The 24,914-nt window shown below is 40.0% G+C and overlaps 1 protein-coding gene across 1 annotated transcript; it reads left to right on the plus strand.

Moving 5' to 3' along the window:
- The first annotated feature begins 3,637 nt into the window (after positions 1-3,637).
- Positions 3,638-16,971, plus strand: LOC128739621 (uncharacterized). Its single transcript, XM_053835116.1, has 4 exons — positions 3,638-3,688; positions 3,940-4,144; positions 11,739-15,579; positions 16,278-16,971. The coding sequence occupies exons 1-4, from the start codon at positions 3,638-3,640 to the stop codon at positions 16,969-16,971; spliced, it is 4,791 nt and encodes a 1,596-aa protein (XP_053691091.1).
- Positions 16,972-24,914: the final 7,943 nt, after the last annotated feature.

Raw genomic sequence — 24,914 nt, forward strand, 5'->3', positions numbered from 1 at the left:
TACAAAAACACCTACGGTTCCATTTGCTTGATTAGCTCTAGAGTTATTACGAAATTTGTATTTAATTTGTATGGGAGCCCCCCCCCCTCCTAAAAAGGTAAGGGGTCCTAATTCATCATAGAAAAAATCGATGTCTACAAAAACACCCACATGCCAAATTTGGTTCCAATTGATTGATTACTTCTCGAATTATAAGGAAATTTGTATTTCATTTGGATAGGAGCCCCACTCCTAATTCACCTTAGAAATTCTTGCCTCCAAAAACCTTCATATTTCAAATTTGGTTCCATTTGTTTGATTAGTTCTCGAGTTATGAAGAAATTTGTATTTCAAATTTCAAATTTATACTCTTAAAAAGGTAAGGGGTCCCAATTCATCATAGAAAAAATTTTTGCCTCCAAAACCACCCACATGCCAAATATGGTTCCATTTGATTGATTAGTTCTCGAGTTATGAGAAAATTTGTATTTGATTTGTATAGGAGCCCCCCCGCTCCTAAAGTGAGGAGGGGTCCTAATGCACCATAGAGAAAAATCGTGCCTCCAAAGACCTTCACATGCCAAATTTGGTTCCATTTGTTTGATTAGTTCTCGAGTTATGAGGAAATTTGTATTTCATTTGTATGGCACCCCCCCATCCTCTTAAAGGGGAGAGGAGTCACAATTCCCCTTCTAAAGAGGGGATGGGTCTCAATTCACCATAGAAAAAATTCTTGTCTCCAAAAACACCCAAATGCCAAATTTTGTTCCATTTGCTTGATTAGTTCTCGAGTTATGCAGAAATTTGTGTCATCTGTATGGGAGCCCCCCCTCTTCGTGGGGGGAGGGTTCTCTAGCTATCATAAGAACCTTCTCTGGCCCCAGAAACCTCTACATGCAAATTTTTACGCCGATTGGTTAAGTAGTTTTCGATTATAGAATCGACATCCCGACAGTCAGACTGTCCAGAATCCACAGACAGACAGACAGACAGAAATCCATTTTTATAGGTATAGATATACAGATATTTGATATTTATTTGATAGGATCAAACTGGTTGGGCTAATGTAATGTAACGATTGATTGATAAAGCTCAATTTGAAGTTCAAAATCAATTCTAATTTTATACTCAATTTCAACATCGCTTTCATGTCCAATTTTAAATCCAGTTGCAAGTCCTACTTTAAGTTCAATTTCAAGTTTATTTCATGTCCACTGCCAAATCTAATTTCAACTTTGATTTTAAGACTAATTTCAAATCTAGTGTCAAGTCCAAATTAAAACCAATTCGATTTCCATTTTTAGTGCAATTTTCAAGAAGGCGATGGTGAATAACTCCTAAGAAAAGTCGGACAATTACGATCTGTCACATGGAAATTTTTTTGAAATATTTTTTCTTGTTTGTTCCTTTTTTATATTTTGATGATGAACTATAATATGCTGATAACATTTGATTGATAACATTTTTTGATGTTCCTGAATTATGACTGACAAACTCGGTTGTCCTAAATCGATAATTCAAAAATACGTCTCTCATGAACTACTACTACACAACGCAAAAAAATTCTTGTGAAAATGTTAGCAAATTTTCTAAGCATATTCACAGATGGATTACCGATGGATCTGAAGGTAGTATGTCTCCAGTGGCTCTCCAGAAAAGAAGCAAAAAAGGGAAGAGACAGAAGGAGAAAAAAGCGGTTAAGCGGAAAATAGTACAAAGGAAAATGTGAAAAAACTTGACAAACAGGTTAGAAAAAGAGGAAAGAAGTGTGTTGGTCTATGCCTGGTGTAACGAACGAGGTGTTCACGTAGGACTACAAATGCGTTTATAATTCGACAATGCTTGACAATTTGAAAGTCATTTAAGTAAGTAAGTGACCATTTGAAAATGTTCAGCAGTTTATTAAGCAAATTTATAATTCGCATTCGCCAATTTCCACGAAATTGTTTATAGCACCATCTATCAATTAATGTGAAGTATAATTATTTTACAACTGACATGTGGGCAGCCAGTTAACGTATCAATTAGCTAACGTCCTCTACATCTTACTAGTTCCTTTCGACACTTTACTGCTACTTTCATACTTGACAGAAATACAATTAAGACTATGTAAAGAACTGCAAGCAACTGCAAAACAGCAAATGAAACGCACAAAAACTATTCCCAAATAAGACAGTCGTTGATCAATTCTGCCCTGTTTCCATGCAAGACAACAGTTCCGATCAAAATTCTTGCAGTTATGGATGCAATCTGGCTAAAGAAAAAATGACTTTTCTATGACGGTTCACTTTCAGGACATAAAATTTAACTACAATAAAGTCGGTTGAAGGAAAGGGTTGGCGTATTTCCCAAGGTTAAACTGAACGGAAAAAATAAAAAACGGGACAAAAAGGAGAAAAAACGGAAAACGGGTTAAAAACGCAAGAAAAGAATAGGATAAAATACGAGAATAGAAAAACGAGAGACGGAAACGAGACAAACATTAAAAAACGGAGAAAGGGGAAGATAAAATGGGCAAGAAATACAAAATGTTACAGAAAAAGAAGAAGCATGGCAGGTAGGAGGAAGAACGGAACAGAGGAAAATGGGCGAAACGAAAGGAAGGGCAAAAAACGAGACGGGAAGAACAGAAAGAGGAAATAGTGGGCAGAAAAAAGGAAACACGAAAGAGAAAGGAGAAAAAACTAGCCGAATAGAGGGAAGATGTTACAAGAAAAGAAGTTGGCTTCAACCCGCTTGGGCCACTCTAATCCTGAAGCGGCTGGCGGGATTCTTGAAATGTAACCCCTTAAGCGTGTCTAATTTCTATTGTCTATTGATACTATTTCATTGATTATATGTTAGTATTTGCAAATTATTATTTTAGTTTTGTTGTAAGAATTTTCTCACGCACACAATCGAGGTGAACAGCCAAATTTGATAGATGAAATTATTAACTTGTACAGCATCTTCGAGGACGCATTCTAAAAATACTGGAGATTGATTTTATCTCATTTGCGTACATGCAAACCTGTTTGAATAAAGCAAAAGTGCCACTCATACGAAACCAAAAATCCATCAATGCATTTATGATTTTTCCACGATACTCTTATGTTAAATACTTGTTCATTATTCTAACGAAATTCCTTTTAATTTCTTTTAATTGAGAGAATCAAATTGTCCACTATTACTGCTAAGTTTTTCGAACCCCTTGATAATTTCGACGAACCTTCATTCGGGAACCGCTACAGTATTTTTAAATCAATAGCAAAAACTACCGTTTTGCTGCCAGTAATTAGAGACATGCCGACAAATCGGGCGTGTAATGTTTTCAATTAAGTGCGTGTACCATACGTTGGTCGTACAAAATTTAGTATCATTTGCTGTTAAGTTTTTTTCTGCCAAATTACTAATCGCCGCCGAACAACAGCAATCAGCCGCACTCTGCTCTTGAAGTTCAACAGTGGTGTTTATTTTTTCGCCGCTTTTCTGTTTTCCACACTCTTTTCCACCCACGCACACGGAGGGATGTCTTCGCCCTGCGCGAAGCAAACACGCAGAAGCATCGCGCTCCTCGACACACTCGAGCGCATCCTGCAAGTCTATATATAAAAGCTGCCTTCAGGTGCCGTCCTACCAGTCCGTTTTAATCCGGTTACCCGGCTGGGCGTTTTACACAATGAAATTCGTATCCGCTGTTGAACGCGCTGTGCTATTGATATATTTAACTGTAAGTGTGCTTTTTGGGTGTCATTCTAAGCAGAACTCGTGACTCACAAGTGATCATTCTAAATTAGCAGAAATTTCAAAGGACTTTTAAAAGGACTCTTAAATCGTGTTTACAATATTGGGAGTGTAGTGCAATACACTCAGTGCCAACAAATACTGATTATTTATACTACTAGTGCAATTTGAAGTGTTTATGGTGCATCGATTTTAATTTGTGGCCTTTTTTGCTTATCTAATTTTTCCTACCGGAAGTTCCTGTTGTGTGGAATTGTCGCCGAAAGCAGCAAGAGCAGCGGTAGCAGTGGCAGCGGCAGCGGCAGCCACATCGTACATAAACACAGACCCAAACGGTATGACGAGGACGGCCCAGCAGAACAGGTTTACTATGTTGACCAAATAGCATCTGATTCTGAGATATCGCCCTGGACATCGAATCGTATCATCGCCAAAACTACTGGTAAGTAGCCAGCTGACAAGCGTCGTGAAAAACAATGTGCGGCAATAGAAAGTAGTCTGACAGGAAGCTGTGTTTATTGAAGCTTGATTCGCATAAAGCGGAGATTATCATTAACAAAACAAACAAGCTATTATATTAACAGTAACAAAGTGAAGTATACTAAATACTGTTTCAAAATATTTTATAGCTATTTCAAGGTGACCGAAAACTTAAATTTGCTAAATCTTGAATTAGGATAAAATACAAATCCAAAATTATAAATTATATTTGATGTGTTAGGTGGACCATGATAAGATTACAACGGAAATAAATTTCTTGCGTCATGATATTAATTTTTGGGAATTTGATTCTTTTAGATTCCTTTGAAAAGTATTCTCAAAAATATGCTTCTTTCAATACGTACTAGTGAGTTGATTAAGCGGGTGGTCCTTTTAAGGAATGTGCTAATTTATACTCATGTCTAATCAAACTTTCATGTTGCTAAAAACGAAGGCATTTTGCCGCTGTATTGAAAAGTCGAAGCGAAATAAAGTCTGTTCCATTTATAATTTGGTCGCAAAAAAATTCCAATTTCAGCACAAAATTTGAAAAATGTATTTTTGTTGCAAGGTTTTGCAAGAAAGAATACAACAAAAATTATTATTCGTCTTTTCTGACAAACTTTCGAATATTATACCTTCTATCATTTTCTTCCTCTCTGAGGCACTGTCACTGAGGCATTGTCAACCGTATCAGCCAACTTTTTCCACCACTTTTCCACATCAGATTGTGTTTTGCCACACTTCTTCAATGACCAATATTTTTCGATGAAGCGAAAATTTAAGCAATTTGGTGGATTTATATATTTTTCAATAAACCTAATATTATTTTTCTTACACCATTCTACAGTATTCCGCCTGTAATGGCAGCTGACTAAGTCGAACTACAATTTCAGGGTACCTTCTTGTGATCAAATAAATGGAAAATATCTTCTGAAGACACTTCTCTTTGTAACATTCATAGTTGCTCCAGTGATAAAAACTTTTCGACAACTACAGATGCATTTACCAAATCATCAACTTGCGAACGAATTTATCTGAGAATAAATAGCCTTACGTTGACCCGGGATTAGTCCAAAGTCCATTTTTACACAAGTTTCATCGTCCATCAAAATATATCTGTCGTACTTAATCAGAACTTGGTCGTACAGAATCTGATATCCGACATTTGTTGCAGAAATGGATTTACGACGTGAATTTGCAGATTATTTTCATGTCTATCGCATTCCATCTTCGATAAATTTTCAACGCTCATAAATTTTCAAATCCATCCTGATGAATTTTTAAGACTAAGTAAATAATCCTTCCAAATCGAAACGATGCGTAAGTTTTTTACCACAAAAATAGAGACACCGCTAGTTATAGCGACTAAATGCGGAAAAAGAGGCCAAATACTATCTGGAACAGACTTTATTTCTAGCCACATTGTCACATACTCAAAAACTCGACACGTCAAGTTTACGTGAAAACATAGGTAATTCTCATCCACTGCACTTTCCATTTAACATTTACACGAATTGTTGGCAGCTTGCACTTATACTAACAGGTTTACGTGCGATCCCAGAATATTTTATCAATTTTCACATTGATGCACCTGAAGTCCATGTAAATTGCTGTACAGAAGTTTACATGATTTTTCACATGATTTATTTCACAAACTAGGAAGTACACGAATTACTCGTAATGTGCCTAGCTGCCTTTGGAAGCTATACACTATTGAAACTTTTTTTAGTTAAAGTTTACGCTCTGTTTAGAAATTAAACTGTACTTTATTAAACAAAACTTGCTTCTCACTTCTAGCAGTATAGAGCCTGGGCGCTTCTTGCTGTAGGTATCAAAAACTTCTTTTCATTTTACTCGATCCCTGGCTACTCTTCACCAATTCGTTGAATGTCTCAATACACGCAAGTCGGTTTCAGCCTGGTCGAACCATATTCTAGCACGTTGGGCCTCTATTCCTCGTGCCTGTGGGGTTCTTGAAAAGAACACCTTTCCCTACACGATCATCTGGCATCTTTGCTACGTGGCCGGCCCACCGTAATCCTCCGGCTTTCGCCAGGTTCATGATGGGAATCTCTCCAAGAAGCGCCTGCAGCTCGTGGTTCATATGCATCCGCCACTCTCCACTTTCCGTTTATACGCCACCAAAATAGTCCGCAACACTTTTTGTTCAAATACGGTAAATGCATATATGACTTCCGCAAATAAAGTTACAGTCTCAAGTCCACTACCGGTCTGATTAGCGTTTTGTACATCGTCAGCTTTGTGCGGCGGCGTAGGCTCCTTGACCGACGCGTCTTGGAGAGGGAAAAGTAGGTTTGATTTTCAACTGGAATGCTTCGTTTAATCTCTTTTTTTCCTGTATGGACTCATCACTGCGATCAGTATCATTGATCTGTTATGATATCGCCCGGGTGTTTGCTGTAACTATAACTTGCACTGCATTTCTTTTTGCTACAACTGCTATTGCATAAATGATATGCTTATTAAATTTTATACGTTTATGAATTTTCAAGTGGTGCATGCAACTCTGCAACGTGGTTCATACGCCAACGCCACTCTCCGCTATCCGTTTGTGCTGCGCCAAAAATACTCCGCAACCTCTTTCGTTCAAATACGGCAAGTCCACGTATGTCTTCCGTTGCTGCCTCAAGTCCGTAGAGGCCCACCGGTCTGATTAGCATTTTGTACATCATCAGCTTTGTGCGGCGGTGTAGACTCCTTGATTGCAGCATCTTGTGAACAGTTGGCTCGATTCCCAGCTTGAATGGTCGTTGGATTTCCTTACTCGTATTATTGTCGGCTGTGACCAGAGATCCCAAGTATACGAATTCATCAACCACTTTCAGTTCATCGCCGTCAATAGTCACTGTCCGTGGGAGGCAAACGTTGCTTTCTCTGGAGCCCCTTCCTACCATATATTTGGTTTTTGACGCATTGACTTGTAAACCTATCCTCTTAGTTTGGTCTGGTATAGAATGCCTTCGTTGTCTCACGATTTCTAGCAATGATGTCCACGTCGTCTGCGAAGGCTAGGAGTTGGTACTCTTGCTGAAGATCGTTCCTCTCGTTTCGATGCCTACTCACACCTTCAATAGCGATATTGAATAACATACAGGACAGTCCAGCCCCTTGCCGCAACCCTCTGCGCGATTCGAAAGTACTCGAGAGTGTCTCCGAAACACGCACGTAATCGCTCCAGGGTAGCTTTGATCACCCATAGCTGTTCGCGTTTAACTATATCGTATGCTGCTCTGAAATCCACCAAAATTATAATGCGTGGGAATGTACACCCGATTCTGGAGGATTTGTTGGAGAGTAAAAATTTGATGCGTAGTAGCACGAGACCGCCTGATACTGCCCTACGAATTCTCTTGCTATTGGGGATAGACGATGCAACAAAATCTGGGATAGCACCTTGTAGGCGGCGTTGACCAGCTTAAAGCCGCGGTAATTACAGCAATCTAGCCGATCGCCCTTTTTGTAGATGGAACAGATACCTTCCACCCACCCCTCCGGTTATTTGTCCTCCTCCCAAATTCCGGAAATTATCCAGTGAAGTGCCGTTGCAAGCGGTTCTTGGTCATTTTTGTAGAGTTCTGCAAAAAGACGGTGCTTTCCGGCGGCTCTATTATTCCTCAGCTGATCGATCGGAAGCCAGCACGCTATTGTCGTCCACTTCGCACTCGTTTGTGGTTAAAGTCTCTCTCTCTCGTTCCTACCACAATGTCAGGTTTAGGTGTGTAGCCCTTACAAGTCTAGTTCACCCGAGTTCTAGTCTATACATTGCTTCCCTGTCGACCTGGGCATTCATATCCCCAATGACGATCTTCATGCCCCGGAGTGAGCAGCTATTGTACGTTGCCTCCAGCTGCGCATAACGCTTCCTTCTCGTCGTCGGGTCTACCTTCGACAATGCACGTTTATAATGGTGTAGTTGAAGAAACGGTCTTTTATCCTCAACATGCACATCCTTTCGTTGATCGCTTTCCAGTCCATTACGCGATCCTACATTTTGCCCGTCACTACGAAACCCGTTTCTAACTCGTTGGTCGCTCCACCGCTCTGATAGGCTTTGCCGCCACAGATCCTCCACATCTTCTCGCCTTTCCGACAGTTCTCATGCAGTGCCACCCCAGCTAGCATTTTCATATGTATATAAAAGATAAAAATCAGCATTACGTACAGATATACATGCTAATAAATCGTATTTGATACTCAATTTGATAAATTGACGATCAAGGGTCCCACTTCCACATTTGGTTTTCATTTAACGGCAGTGATGAGAGTTTCCTTGCACTTATTAATCACTCGTACCACAGCACTTAAAAGATAATGCAACAGTTTTGACAGCTGCCGAATTGCCGACTTGGATCACTTACTTAGGTGGCTTGCCGTCCTAAGACAAAGCCTGTTGAACAAAGTCTCTCCATGTAACTCGGTTGAGGGCTACCGCTCTCCAATTCCTCGGACACCGAGTACTCTTCGCCAGATCTCGCTCCACCTGGTCTAACCATCTTGCTCGCTGCGCTCCTGGTCGTCTTGTTGCTACCGGATTTGAGGCGAACACCATCTTTGCAGGGTAGTTATCCGGCATTCTTGCAACATACCCTGCCCATCGTATCCGTCCAGCTTTAGCTACCTTCTGGATACTGGGTTCGCCATAGAGCTGTGCGAGTTCATGGTTCATCCTCCGCCTCCATACTCCGTTCTCCTGTACGCCGCCGAAGATCGTTCTTAGCACTCGTCGTTCGAAAACTCCGAGCACTCGCAGGTCCTCCTCGAGCATTGTCTATGTTTCATGCCCGTAGAGAACAACCGGTCTAATAAGCGTCTTGTACAGAGTACACTTTGTACGGGGACTTAGTCTACTCGACCGCAATTGCTTGTGGAGCCCATAGTAAGCACGACTTCCGCTGATAATACGCCTCCGAATCTCACGGTTGGTATCATTGTCCGCCGTTACCAGTAAGCCAAGGTAGACAAATTCATCGAGTACCTCAAACTCATCGCCGTCGATCAATATACTACTGCCCAAGCGGTGTCGTTCGGCCTCGGTTCCGCTGGCCAGCATGTACTTTGTTTTAGACGTATTTACCTTTAACCCAATCTTTTCTGCTCCGCGCTTTAGTCTGATGTACTGTTCAGCCACCGCCACAGATGTTCTGCCGATAATATCCATGTCATCGGCAAAGCAGACGAATTGACTAGATTTGTTGAATATCGTGCCCCGCGTGTTGATATCCGCTCGGTTCATAACACCTTGTAGCGCTATGTTGAACAGCAGGCATGAAAGACCATCACCTTGGCGAAGCCCTCTGTGTGATTCGAATGAACTTGACAATCCACCCGAAATCCGAACACAGCACTGTGTACCATCCATCGTAGATTTAATCAGTTTGATGAGCTTCCTGGGAAAGCTGTTCTCGTCCATGATTTTCCATAGCTCTTTCCGGTCGATGGTATCATATGCGGCTTTGAAAACTTGGATCATGACCTATTATCATCATCATCATAAATATAAGAGGATTATGTCTGTCACCAAAACGAGAGGCGCGATATGTATTATCGTGGTAATAGTCGCCCACATTAAGCAAAGACTTAAACCAATCATAGCAGATTACATTCAAGACGAGCAAAAGTAACGTAGTTGCACTTCATAGAGTTACATAGCGTTAACGTTACATAGCGTACCTCCAATTTGCTCTCAATTAGACGCGAGGTGACGCGCGGGGGTTACAGCTAGTAATGGATAAAATGCTTTACAGTTTATTAATTTCATCAGCAACAATAGGACACCATACGAACCGTTGCTTTTCAAGAGATGGCGCTTTTCTAGTGGTAGTAAAATCGAAATTTCTCAGTTATTTATGTTTACCTACCTGAAAAACAATCACTAATCATATTTTATTTGAGGTACAATTACTCTGTTATACTTAATTTTCATGATTTCTGCCTAATTTTGATAAAAAACAAACATTTCCTATACCTTTCCATAGCATCTTACTACCAGTCATCCGAGAGCCTTAAAAAGCTAAAGCCCTATAAAGGTACATTTATAGGGCTTTATGAAAAACCCTTTTCAGCGACATTTCAATTCGAAAAAAATAAATTTCGCAACATGAACGCAATAAATAAAAACAATGTTCACCAACTATTTATTGGTTCAGGTGTCAAACGTTATATTGTGATTAGCGATAAACACAAAAGAAACTGAGATGCATGAGAGAGTAAGGGTGTTGTGTTCAGTAAATTTATTGTCGCGCAAAATTCAGCTGTTACGAAAATGCACACTATGCGCTACGAAGTAACGACATCTGTTGTATTCAACAGGGAAACATTGATAGTTTTAAGCATACTCTCACGTATGGCACATGATGAAACACTTGCGCCAACTTCTGTTATTTATTATCAGAAGTTAGAGGCAGTGTCCTATTCAGCTAGCCTGACTTTATAAATTAGCGTTTCGCGATTGGTCGGTTAGCAGATTAGCGAATTTGCGAATTAGTGATACCCAGCACTGCTCCTGCTAGATAAATATCTCGGAACCACGTTTGTTTGAACTGCAGAAAATAGATCTAACAGAACTACTCACAAACAGCAAAACGCTGCTGGCATATCCGATCACTGGGAGCGCCACATGAGTAGGTGTGGTGTTTTTGGTTAGAACTAAGTGTAAATTCGATTATCTGAATAATCTTAAGCAACATTAAACCAGATTGCGCAAAGTTTGTTTGCTCACATGTTGCTCACATATATCAGGAAGTGCAGAACCTTGCAAAAATTTGCCCTCGAACAAGTGTCAGCTGGCCAATCGTTCCAGGTTTGAAGATTTGGAGATTCCTTTACCGAATTTGCATTCAAGTCTTTTTGTATACGGTTTATTTTTATAATTTTTAAATTAATGTGGGTTTTACGACGATTTTTGTAGGATTCTTGTACAAGAATCCTGGTTTTGTAAGAAAGCCATTCTGTAAGAATCTAATGCAGATTTTTTCCACACGGTTCGTGAAAAAACGCCAGAGACTCTGTGTGAATCTTTTTTCTTCGTCCGGAAGTTGATAATTATTATTTGTCGGAATTTCTCTTCACATATAAATTGCAAATGTCTGTTCAAATCTAAGGCGAATGGTTATTTTTATATGTATAAAAATAATAGGGATGTGTCGCTTATACGGTGTATTGCGTATTTGTACTGCTGCTATACACATAACAGTTCCATCTCCATAAAAACTGGGACTATTATGCGAATAGCGGCAGTATATACACGGAATACATCGTATACGCAACATAGCAAGCGCAACGTGAATACCCCTAATAACTTTATTCTTCAAATATGTAATAAAATTAGGAAAGTTTTTAGGGAGATACCTACACACACATTAATTCAGACGTATAATACGTCATTAAATTAATGTGATATTGTAAATATTATAATTATCATTATTAAAAGTTTGAATAAATTTTTGGTCACCTTGAATTATTACGCGCTATACTTACTTACTATACCTACTTACTATAATTACATAAACAAATTCAATTGTCAATTTCTTTAGAAAATGGTAAACAATCCCAGTATATTATCAACGTCTCTCCGGATGATGAGGTCATCATCCACGACAGGGGCGCAAGCGATCGGAACTCGGACCAAGAACCGGACCAAGATCAATCGCCACAGGACTTTGTCCAGCAGGCACTACGACTGCGAGACCAATACAAGAAAGGACCGAAAGCGAAAGCTTCAACTACGCCTCCAGCCAGCTCCTTCGTTGAGTACACCACAATTAAATACGATCACTTTGGGCCCAGCAAGAAGCCCCCGCAGGCTCACCATAGCAAACCTGTTCCACCAAAGATTCCTCCGCCGCAATCACTGCTAGCGCATCAACTTCCAAATAACTATCGCCCAAAGCACATTAAGCCGAAACCTACTAAGCCTCCGGGGAACACAATAACGCCTTTCAGTGACTTAGAGTTGCCAGAAGCCGAACCTACTAGTCCCTACCGAAAGGAACTGGCCAAAGATTTGCCCAAGTCACCAAAACATACACCAGTCAAGCAACAGGATACTGCTGCATCGACACTTTTCATACAAAAAGTTAAACCTATCGAACCTGTCTTCAGCAGTTACAACACACATCATGACACAGGAAGCAGTTTCAAGGAATTTCAGCACCTTCCTACGAACGATGCTCAAGGATCCAGTTCCATGATGAATGTTCATAAGATAAAAGCTCCCGCAGATATTTACAGTAGACATAAATCCCAATCTCAACATCATGAAGATTTCGACAATTATTTCGAAAAGAAGCATCGGAAACATATTCCTTCTGAAGATATCCACTACAAACCGAAACATATTAAAAGTCACGATCACTCTTTAAAACTTGAACACCCAACGGAAAATTATCCAGAAAAAATTCGACACACAATTGAGCGCTATCCACTTAAGTACTACAAAGAATCGTCAACAGCTGACCCTTTCGAAAAATATTACAACACGAAACCTTACGAATCGATGAAATCACAAACAAAATACGAACCTGAAGTAGCCCCTTCAGTAGAATCTTATCGCTATCAGCCTCCAAAGAGTTATCCTCCAGAGGAAGCCGCTAAATTTAAATTTTCAAAAGAGATCTCGACCACTGCCGAACCGTATAAACCCTACCATCATGTCAAAACATATTTAGACGAAAATCCGAGAAATCAAAAACCAATCACTAAGGAACCCACTCATCATGAAGAAAATTTCTATGTGAAATCGAAACCTCATCACGAGGTGTACGCAAAACCAGAACCGCATAGGCCAAACTATCCGGAACATTTTCTTGAATCACATCACCAAGAAATTACGAAAATAGGACCAACTTCTCGTCCGCAAAAATACTTCGAAGATCCATCACCATCACCAAGCTATGCAAAAGTTACAACGTACCCCACCCAGGAAGCGTCCAGTTCGCAGAATGCTTATCACCGATCGAAGGCTCCAGTTAGTGATCCGTACAAGATCAAACCTAGTCCCACGCCGGAAATTTCAATCGTCAGTCACGGTTTCCAGAAGCCATCCTCGTCCAACTTTCCCAAATACATTCCAACAAAAATGCCAGAGGTTGAAGAAACCGGTCTAACTTATAAGAAAATATTTGCCACCTCAGAGCCCGTATCAAACTACATCCCATCATCCACGCAACAAACCTTCAGTCCCGCTCAGGAATATCCCAAAGTATTTTCGCTGGCTCCGACTACATACTCCCCGAAGTATCCCAGCTCACCCACTCCTGACAGTTTTGATTTCACGCACATGAGCGAAGCACCAAAATCGTTCTCAAAGTACAGTGACCCTACGCCGTCGACAAAAGTGTACGGCACTATCAACCCGTCGGAACAAACGTTCAAAACTCTCACTACCAAAATCATAATGAAACCTACGCCCACCGAACTGTCCCTCATGGAAATGAATTCTCAATCCCTTCAAAACCGTACGACCAGCGTGGAGTTTAAGCCGTCCCCATCGGAAGAACCCAAAACCGAGTACTACACCAATCCAGCGGTTACAACCTACTACGTATTTGCCAACGGCACCGAGATCAACCTCGGAAACGATCCATCCAAGATTCCGCCGGAATACCGAGTCACCCCGGGAGAAGCGTCCTACTTCAGCTCAAACTATTCCACCCAACTGGCTGAAGATTTCGCAATGAAGTACAACTGGGACACGGTTCCAGCGTCCACTCGTGATGGTGAATTTTTCATCAGCCCAGAGACGGCCTTGAAGGAAGGGAAACTACGTGACGCCGCTGAACGAATACTGCGTGAAAAGAAAAAAGGAAAACCTCCAGTGTTTTCCAAACCCCTAAAGCCAATCAAAACCGTTACAATCTTCAGAAACACTCATCGATCAGGAGATGATAGCGATAATATGGAGAGTGGTTTCGAACCTTCCATTCACTTTGGAAAGCAAGACGCAGTACCGCAAATCAGCGATAAACGGGGTGAGGTTACGGATGATGATGAAGATTTTTTCTTTGCTAACGGTGAAGTTATACTTGAGGATGATCCAAGCAAGGCTTCCAAAAAGAATGCGTTTTATCTGCCTCCTGGATTGCAACAGACAGGTCAAGGCATGGTATTAAAATTAGCGCCTCAACAGCAACCACAGCAGCCACAACAACTACAAGAACAGCAAGTTGCCGATATGGACATGAGTGGCGAACCTTCCAAGAAACAATACTTCGTACTTTACCACATTGAGGACAATAAAAAGAAGCCTCAAAAGCCTACCACTACAACTCCGCCACCTCCAACACCAACACCACTGAAGCAAGAAATTCACTACCACTATTCGGAGAAAGAAACTGAAGAACCCGAAGTGACTCACGAGCACTACAACTACCATCACGAGGAAACGGTTGAAGATCTCGATGATGATGTTCAGCATCATTACATAAATCCAAATATTGGAAATCTCAACTTTCGTCCAAATATTGCACATCCGTCCTACAAGTTTAAAGACAGTTCCGCTTTGGGAAGCGATACTTCCGTCCGAATTGTTGATCCCGTTACAAAACATGGTCGACCAGTGGAGATTACCAAACAAGAATATGTTCGACACGTTCAAAACGCGGTTTTGAAATACATGAAGCAGCTACAAGATGAAGGTCGGTTGCCAGCTATTTTAGCCCGTGAGCATGAATCGGACGAAACACAGAAGACTTTTGATGAGCTGGATATTTCAGCGTTGCTAAGCGAGAGCAATCCCAAGCACAAATTCCAATTAAATACACCAATCAAAGTTAATCTTCCAACAACACCTAGTCACTATAAACCGATGAAAACTGTACCAAGTTCAAGTACATACAAACCGGTTACGAACATTAAGTTCCCTAAACAAACCTATCCCGCTGGTAAACCCCTAAAACTGGCAATTGAAAGCTTGCAAGAACAGTTGGGGAACAGCGTTGATCTGACGGTAAAGGGAACGAAAGGACAGGTGAAACCCGATTTATCCGCCATCGATGTCGGACAATCGTATCTGCATGGACCACACTACGATCCACCAACACCGACGAAAACGACTCCCAGTAATTTCCAAAACCCATCCGTCGTACACATACCAGCCCAGAAGACGAAACTGCACTTCAATCAGCAAACCTACCACGACATCAACTCACTGACGAACGTGAAAGAAACCCAAAGCCTGAAACCCGCCGCTGCATACTCCTCCATCAAGGGCGGCTCGGCTAACGTTGGAGCTTCGATCAGCTTCGGCGGTACCAAGAGTCCACCGCAGCACTCCGATGACCACAAGCTGGGACCGGAAGCGCTCGATGCGCCGATCCAGATCATCAACGGTATTCCCATCACCAATCCCTACAACATCGACATCAACACGTTGAGGTAAGTACCCCGAGCCCTAGTCTAAGTAATTCAGTTAACTTTTAAAAATCGTTACTCATCTATCTATCTATACATATAAAAGCCTTGTCTGTAAACAAAACCAGGCCCCTGATAGGGTGCCATATTTTCGTCCCACATTCAGCAAAGACTCAAACCAATTGTACCAAATTGCATTCAAGAGTTACACAGCGTTAGCGTTACATAGCGCGCCTCCGATTCGCTCTGAATTAGACGCGAGGCGACGCACGCGGGTTACAGCTAGTAAAATGAATAAATAGGAGTATTTTTTGTGTACCCGAAGTTTTTCGTATTCAACTTGTAGAGCACAATGTTTAGCTCTACGATTCTGGAACTAATCTGTTAATCTTAATTAAATTGTTTTGCCATTACATAGTTTTTGACACGTTAAATTGGAGTTTTGAGCTACTTTCTTTATGGCAAACTTTTCCAGATAATATACTTTCTGGATTGCAGAAATATTCGCTTTAATTTTCATAATGCATATTTCTTCTTCGATGCTTGGTTTAAAAGTTATGAGCTTTTAAATTAGGCGATGTTCGAGAAAATACCGAAATTGTTCTTCAAGTTTTTAAGAAAATAACTGAATTCGGGACTAAGATAAACAAAAAATGATTACTCACTAACTGAATTGCTTAAATGCTTTGTTTACTAATTGAAGAACCCATTTCATTTTACAGATACATGCTGGGTGGCTTAGCTCAAGCGCAGGTCGAACAACAACAGCTGAGTTCGAAACATCCGGAACCTACCCTCAAGCTGAAAGGTTCCAACTGGATGTCCCTACCGACGGTTGCAAGTCCTGCGCAAATCTTCTCTTCTAACATGCCGACTTTCCACCATTCGCCCTCGGAGGCAAATAACTACAAGTACAACGCAAACTTTGACAGCAGTAATTTCAAAATCAAAATCCCAAAAACAATCAAAGACTTCAAGATGAAACCTACGGGTGGCAGTGATACTTTCGGTTCGACATCGATGAACTACGCTTCTTGGGGGGAACCGCTCCGTCAAAATCGACAAGTTTTACCTCAACAACAACAACAAACACAGCAGCAGCAACAGCAGCACCAGCAACAGCAACAACATCACCATCCTCACTTGCAGCAACATTCGCAGCACCACCAACAACAACACCAATTGCAACAACAGCAACAGCAGCTGCAGCAGCAGCAGCAGCAGCAACAACAGCATCGACCGAATCGTGAGTTCAATCCAGAACTATTTCTCAATCCCCACGGTAAGTTTGTCGGTCCCATCATGAACAAAAAGAACGGACCACTCGATCGCAAGAGCACAACCAAACCAGTGCCAGTAGCCAAGGTGAAAGTGACCAAATTGGACACCAATCTACGACCGCCGCCACCCCGGTAAGGTGCGTTGGATTCTTCCCAGCCCAACCGGGTCGAGGTCTTGCCAAGAGGTTCTGCCGAGCGGAGTTTCAAGACCGATGGGTGCGATAGTTAGGGATTTCGTATTTTGTTGTAGATAGGCCAGTTAGGAATATGTTTTAGAGTATGTATTTAATTGTTTACCTTGTATGTAAGTTGCTTTCGAAACGTATCTTTCTTATGCTTTCAACAAATTTTAACTGTAATTTATTGAGATTACTTTTAATTTATTCAAACTACTTTTATTCAGCTGTATGTAGTTATTGTTTAGAGAATGACGAGTCACGCTTTCGGCGATACACAGAATCTGTAGAATAAATGAGATTTTCCAAGTATTATAAAACTGACACTTACTCGTACCAAGCATTTCAATGCAGACCTAACATATTTAATTAATTCCAAAGGTAAGTAAATTAATGGCGTTTCTCTTCGGTGAGTGAACATCAGCATGCTTTAACAAACAACAAATTACTAGGAAGCATGTCATAATCTGCACCACATGTCCGGGTGTATTTGAATCACAAATTACTTCACACGAACGCCACGGTACTGACTACTGAGCTTCGGAAGCGCTTAGGAATTCAGCTATTTTTCCGACTATGTGTAGTCCTGCTATGAGTACCAAAAACTCGATGAAAAGAAAAGTGAAATGTAAGCAATTGCTGGTCAAGCCCGGCTGAACATCAATTATTCTATATATTAAAAAGAAAGAAGCGGCATAACAACTCACTTGGAATGCACCCACGAGGGATCGCATGTTTGGACTCGCGAAATGAGTTTCTATTTCGGTGGAAAACACGTTTCGGGCTTAACGTTATGATTAGTAGCGGCGGCGGCGGCGGTGGCGACGAGAGTAACGATCTGTAGCTCATAAATGCAGCACCAGCGGACATGTCGAAAAGCTGCTCAAAGTATGATTAGTATTGTATCAATGCAGTCGTTTTCTCCGCACCGTGAGCCGTTGCTGCATGGTGCATCATCTTTCCTAAAGCTTTGTCGGTTGATCTGCGGAGCGAACGGCCTTGAAGTAATTTGTGCAACGTCGCGCAACAAATAGGTAGAAGGAGAAAATAATTGCAAATCGCTTGTTTACATGCAAACTGTACAAAGCGAACCTATAAACAGAACAGCACACGGACAAATCCATCGTTTGTAAAACAATAGTCTAACTTGATTTTTATGAAAACATACATACCACTGGATTTACGTTTAATCGTTACTTAGCCTTGTGCCCACACCGGGCAAGGGCAGGTGAAAGGATTGCAAAGCAAAACGAGATGATGACGATAGTTTAAACACTATAAGTACATACTTATCCTTGTGTTAACTTATTAATGAAGCCCGACATTTGGATAACGTTTTAACACAATAGTCTTCACAATAGGCAAATGGACTGGTTGAAGAAAGCTATGAAATTAAAGCTGTGAATAATATCCTTAGGGTAGTACAAATCATCAAAGTGAAAATTAGATTATTACAGAAGCATGTTAATTAGATTCGCAGTTCGTAGTTTGCCATGCATGCTGAGCCCTAATGAGCTCTAACTAGGTCCTTATAATTCACCAATATTTTGTAACGCTTGAACTATTTTAGATTTGATTCTTTATTTCGGAGGCCCTCAAAAATCGAATAAAATAAGAAAAAAATCAAAAATCGAACAAAATAGGAAAAAATATGTTGAAATTTTTCTATGACATAGTTTTTCAGACTTTTGTTTGGAGTTTTTCAACATCGTAAATTTTTCCCAAATATTATTTTTCTTGATTGATAAGAAAATTTACTTAGATTTTAATACAAAAATCTTCGCTCTAGGAAAATCAAATTATCGGTTCATAACTGAGAAATAATTGAAAACGCTTTGGCAAAAAATTTTCTCTAAAAGAATAGATTTTAAAAATAAAAAAGTAGAAGGGTCTGTGTCTCAAGACATAAACGTATACAATCAATACATCTACAACAATCTTTGACTTCCACTCTTTGAATATTTTGAATGATAGAACACACTTCGCCCTGCATCAAATCTGGGTTCCTGGTTCAAGACGGTCTAACTTCTAGTTTTCCAATTATTACCCAATAAATCAAGCTGTAGTTGCCACGCAGTTTCAGTGACTACCCTTGAAATAGCGTTATAGGTCTGTGAAACTACCAACGCTTTGCATAGTCAACATTCAATAAATAATACAGAACTGCATGTTAAATAACGAACAAGATTCATGCTACTAGTTTCAAAAGGTGGCACAAAAAATGTACCCAGCTGAATTTTGTGATCCTATAATCTAGAATAAATTTGTGAATATTTAGAGCACATAAACGAAGTAACTTCTCCTTCAGTTTATGCATTTCTCATCATTGCTCATAAAGATCATAGAATGCATAGGATTTGTAGGTTCAAATCACGCACTTTTGAGCCATAATGCACGCCCGCCCAGTTAGCTCCGGTGTACAATGCTGGTCTAACAAACCAGTCGTCGTATCCTGGAAATTAAATAAAAAGAAAACTTATCCAATTTAATTCTACTAGGTATGTATATTTTATTCTTGCAGGCTTCCTCAGTGTCTGTTTTCGAACTGAGGAAGTCTGCAAGTCGTAGACGAAATACGCATCTGTCAAGAATAAAATATACATAGTAGAATTAAAATGGATAAGTTTTGTTTTTATTTAATTTCCAGGTTTCGTAACGGCGGTGCCGTTCTATAGAGTCAATAGGATCTTTGCACTAGCCCCGTAATTTTCCTGTACTCTAATAACCGACTGCGAAGCCTATCGATAGAATAGAGAAGGTTCTTAAGTTCTTAAGAACGTTTATACCCATGGCTTTGCTTTTTTTGCATAAAGATATTTAAACCAAATCACGAGAAAACATTATAGTTCCCCTGGCGAGAATGTGTCATCTGGAAACAATTTAACAAAATCAAGAATAAAACTACTGCTATCCTGTTACCTTCCAGAAATCAAGAATTATGTTTATTACTAATCCTTCTCTCACGTTGAACACGTTATCCCCAACGTACCATTATACCCCCAATATACCAATTCGATCCCATTTTATCAGTAGCAGACCCTTGCCACTACACCATACATTCTCTTTTCACTCATTTTCAAATGAAATGGCAACATGGGCATACATATAGAATTATGTTACAACCGAATAAAGGATGTCCCACATCAAATTGCACAGCAGAAGAAACGCTGTAGAAAATTACTCATTGGATATTTTCTCTTGCAAATTTGAGTAGAAGTAGTTTAGAGTGTATCGTTAACACTCTATTTTTATCGCAGTCAGTTTTTCGAAAATTGAAAAAAATGGCGTTACCCGAAAAGCAACGTCGTGAATTTATTTTGCGCAAGCACCTGTAAAATCCTCAACTCTCTCATCATGAATGACGAGACTTAGTCAAGGCGGACTTCCAGCAGCTTCCGTGGCTACTGTACTTTACCGTCCAGCGCTAGTTTGATGTTCCGGAGGAAGTAAGAATGCAGAAACTGTCATAGTTTGCCAAGAAATACATTATTTGGCCAAGAAATACATCATGTGGCAAACGGAGTGCGCCGTTCATGACTACCGGGACTGTAAACGGGCAGATCTACCTCAAGGAGTGTCCACAGAAACGTCTGCTTCCTCTGTCGAAGTCGAAGCAACACGAGGGCCCTATGATCTTCTGGCCAGATCTACCTTCGTGCCAATATTCAAAGGATGTGTTGTAGTGATACGAAGCCAACGGAGTCACTTTCGTACCCAAGGACATGAACGCCTCCAATGCACCGGAACTAAGGCCCATCTAAAAATACTAGGCTATTATGAAGCAGGCACTACGGAAGCATCCCAAGGAGGTCAAGTCTGAGGATGGCATGAAGAAAAAGTGGATTTCCGTACAGATTAATCTGCAGCTAGGTTGTACAAAACTTTTTGAGTGGAGTTAAGCGTAAGCTGCGACCATTCGGTTATGGTATTGAAGTTGAATGATACAAATATGCCAAAAACTGGGTGGGGTTATATTTTGTTGTCTGAAAGTTTGAAAAGGATCGGTCAATTAGGTAATTTTCTACAGCGTTTCTTCCGTGGTGCAATTTGATGTGGGACACCCTTTACTACAGCTATCAAACTGACCTAGGACGTCGTACGTAAAAATCGTCGAGCCGATGAAGTTTTGTCCCTTTTTCTGACGCACTTTACTAACACAGATATCAAATTGGTCAAAGCACCCCATCGACATCTCTACATAGAGCTGCAGTGAACGTCAGCGACAGCATGTCCTGGGCTCAAAATTTGACAGCGGGCCCAAATCAGACAGCTGGCAGTTGAGTGAAACGCAGTGCTGACATGCTATCTCATTTTCGCACACACGAGATGTTGGCGGCGAAAACATGGTTGCCTGCCGATGGGGTGGGTCAAAGGCTAGGACGGGACATGACACGTTGTATCGCAAAAGAGCCAATTTGCTGGCAAAAAAGAGCCAGCTTCCTGATTGGCTGATTTCATGCGTGCAACTGTAGAAACAAAAATTCACAAGGGAAGCGCAAAAGTGTTGCTGGAAACCACAGTAAACCCTGAAATAATCAAGTTTTTCACTTTACTAGGTTTTTAAGAGTTTGTTTATCGTGGCGTGTTAACATAAAACAAACTCAATCGAAATGTACGTAATATTCGATCAGATTGAATCTATTTTTGTGTAATAAGTGATCAACTAGGACAAGTGGCTACTATCATAAACTGCAGCTGCATTCTTGGAAACTCTTTTCGCTTGCCGTAGTAAATTTTGAAAGGTAATCGCCAAAACAAAAACAAGAATAAGAAGAAATCACTTGTCATGTCCTGTCCTAGGTCAAAGGTTAATTATCGTACACTCAAAATAATCCGCACATAACTAATGGAAAATTTACCATACCTCATTTCAAGGTCAAGACAAAAACACGTGGTTGGTCTAATAGCATTAAGACAAAATTCCGATCGAGAAATTGATCTCGAAACAACCGAATAGCCGCACTTTACCCCATCGATCAAGCAAAGCTTAAAGATTAAAGCTTAGCTACTGTACAGTACACCTGTGCTGTTCACATGCAAACATCGATCAAACAAAGCTTAATCATTTTTTCTCGTTTGCTGGTTCGATGGTAAAAGTAAAAATTAAGCTTAAGAGTTGAGACTAAGTTTCGGTCGGTTTCAAGCAAGCTCAAACCCGAGTTTGCAGCAAATATCATTCCAACCAGTAAAAAGCTTTTAGCCCTTTAAACTGACCGACTCGCCCGCATATAGGCAATTCTTGTGCGTGTGATTTGTGTCTTCGCTTTAAGCGGGCATAGGAGTTTGAAGACTAAAAAATTATTTTTTTTGACGTAGGACTACGTCTTCTATTTCTATATTGGGGTGCACTTTAGAAAAATGAAAAGGGAACATGGAACGAAAAGTGGTTATAGTTTGCACGCTTAGAACTCAGTCATCCCTAGATAGATTCTAGATAGATTCCAATTGAAATCAATCAATTGGAAATTTTTCTAAGAAGACATTACAGTACAGAAGACTATATGTTTCCCTAACAAACTTTTAAATAATCAATAAATGTGTAACTAAAAATCCACGCTCTGTGATTGGTCGGAATAAGTAGTGCTGATTTGCTTTAGCGACGATGATGTTTCCATAGTACAAATAGTACGGTTGTATACAACCGTACTTAAATTTACACTCATTCCTGTTGATTGATAAAATATTGATAAAATGGAATTAAGTTGGTAATATCCCTTCAATATGGGGGGACAAATGAATATCCATTCACACCAGGAAGCTGGACAGCTTTCGATGAGAATATATTTTGATACACACTCACTCTCGCAAGCGCTTGTTGTTGGTGATGCAGGTATACAATAAAATATGTCTTTGTCGTCAGTCGGCTGGAGGCAATACTTTATCAGCAACTTAACTTAACAATAAGAGGGACAAACAGCAAAAACCTTAAGGAAAAAAAATGGGTTTGCTTTGACCTAAAGTCTGGTGTACAAAAATTACAAACGTTACCTTGGTAACTACCAAACACTGTCGCTGCCGACACAGTGTGACATGATTAGAATTGCTTTTGTTGCGTACAATATGTATTGCATACAGCAGTGTATCTTTATTGCAGGCAACAACATAGTTGTCATGAAACATCTGTATCCACGATAAACAGCTACGATAACTTGTCTTTGTCCTAACTTCCATGCAATAGTGACAAACTTTCATCATACAATGTCGCAACATTTTGAAGTAGGGTCAATATCTTTATCTCTTGTGCGTTCGTGAATTTTGATTCCCTGCCTATTCATGCACACGGAGCTGCAAGGCGACGAACACGAATTGCCTATATACGGGCGAATCTTTTGTCGTTTGTCGCATCGTCTGCAGAGCGTTTTAACCCACGGTTATTTGCGCTGTCGGATTTTGTATTAACGCATGTGGAATGTTAACTTCATCTCGGTGTGTCTCAAGATCAGTAGACCGAGATCTTTCGATCGGTGGACAAAGTTTCATAAGTTTGTCACCAAGCGGCGTTAGTATTCGAGTAGATTTTGTCCTATTTCAGCAAGCCTGCTAAATCTAAATCAAAGGTGGCGCGAATAACGGAAAATAAATCGCAATGCTTCCTTGGATTTAAAAATTCGATCTGAAAACTAAATTTACATTTTTTTTTTCAATGAGAACTATTTTATCTTTTAAATTCCATGTTTAAATCATGTTTCCCAGAGCATAGAGACTCGTTGCTTCAAGAAAACAAAATTTGCTCTAGTTTTTACATGATAAATTGTGAGTTGCTTGCTTAAAACTCGCAGTATCTCAGAATTTGATACGGAACACTTCGCGATAATGAGCAATTCTTATGTTAAAAATTGAAAAACAAGTGGAGGTTGGAATTTTTGAAACCAAATTGTTGGTACTAATATAGGAAAATAGTTTTTTTCCCTAAAACTCTTGTCAAAAATATATTGTCTTTTAAAAAAAAAGCAATATACAAAAACAACACAATAGAGCGGTTAAGCTTAAGGTTGGCCCGGGAAAATAATTTCCCTTTGATTGCAAAAAAAGTTGAAATTAAACGTAAAAAAAATCAAAACTTAGTGAGCTTATTTTTATATCTTCATATGGCATAAAAACTACAAGGTATACAGCCCTAATAGTTGTACGAAAGGGTGACATAGGCCTATGTTCGTTATATTGATAACATATTTTACTCGATGAAGTATTCCTTTATCCCAGCTAGCACCAACTCGTATATCAATGTACGAAAATTATCGTAAATATCTCCTAACAAATTCGAAATCGTAACTAAAGCTGGATAAAGTGGGACCAATTTGATTTTAAATCGTATATAGTGGTAATGACTGACATACATACGATTTTCAGCACAAAATCGTATAGTAGTACGGAGCGAGTCGCGCTTAATCGGATATTATTGTATATGTAAATACTTATGCAGTCGTAACGCTCAAAATTATTCGTAATCACGTATATCGCCTCCAAAATAGTATGAATATGCCACTTTTGCGCATCAAATATGATTTATTAGCATGTATATCTGTACGTAATGCTGATTTTTATCTTTTTTACCTTTGTTATATTATAACAAAGGTTTAGGAATTGGTCGAAAAACACGAAATTGATCCGAGGCCCGGAGGGCCGAGCCACATATACCAATCGACAGGGTTCGACGAACTGAGCAATGTCTGTGTGTGTGTGTGTGTGTGTATGTGTGTATGTATGTGCGGAGCGCAACTTTTCTATCGCCTGTTTCTCGGAGATGGCTGAACCGATTTGTTCGCTATTACTTTTGTTTGAAAGGTATTATTGCCTAGTATATCACTATTGAATTGTTTCGAGGTCCGACATTTCGTTTAAAAGTTATAAGTAAAAAAGTAAAAATTACGTGACACGATTTTCTCCGTACCCAAATGACCGA

The sequence above is a fragment of the Sabethes cyaneus genome, chromosome 3 (assembly GCF_943734655.1).
Source record: "Sabethes cyaneus chromosome 3, idSabCyanKW18_F2, whole genome shotgun sequence".
In the NCBI taxonomy this organism is placed as follows: domain Eukaryota; kingdom Metazoa; phylum Arthropoda; class Insecta; order Diptera; family Culicidae; genus Sabethes; species Sabethes cyaneus.

Excerpts from the sequence above, each read along its gene's own strand:
- LOC128739621 (XM_053835116.1), top strand. The coding sequence starts at position 3,638 with ATGAAATTCGTATCCGCTGTTGAACGCGCTGTGCTATTGATATATTTA. Across the intron at positions 3,689-3,939 it reads TGCTATTGATATATTTAACT|TTCCTGTTGTGTGGAATTGT; the intron begins GTAAGTGTGCTT and ends TCCTACCGGAAG. Across the intron at positions 4,145-11,738 it reads TATCATCGCCAAAACTACTG|AAAATGGTAAACAATCCCAG; the intron begins GTAAGTAGCCAG and ends CAATTTCTTTAG.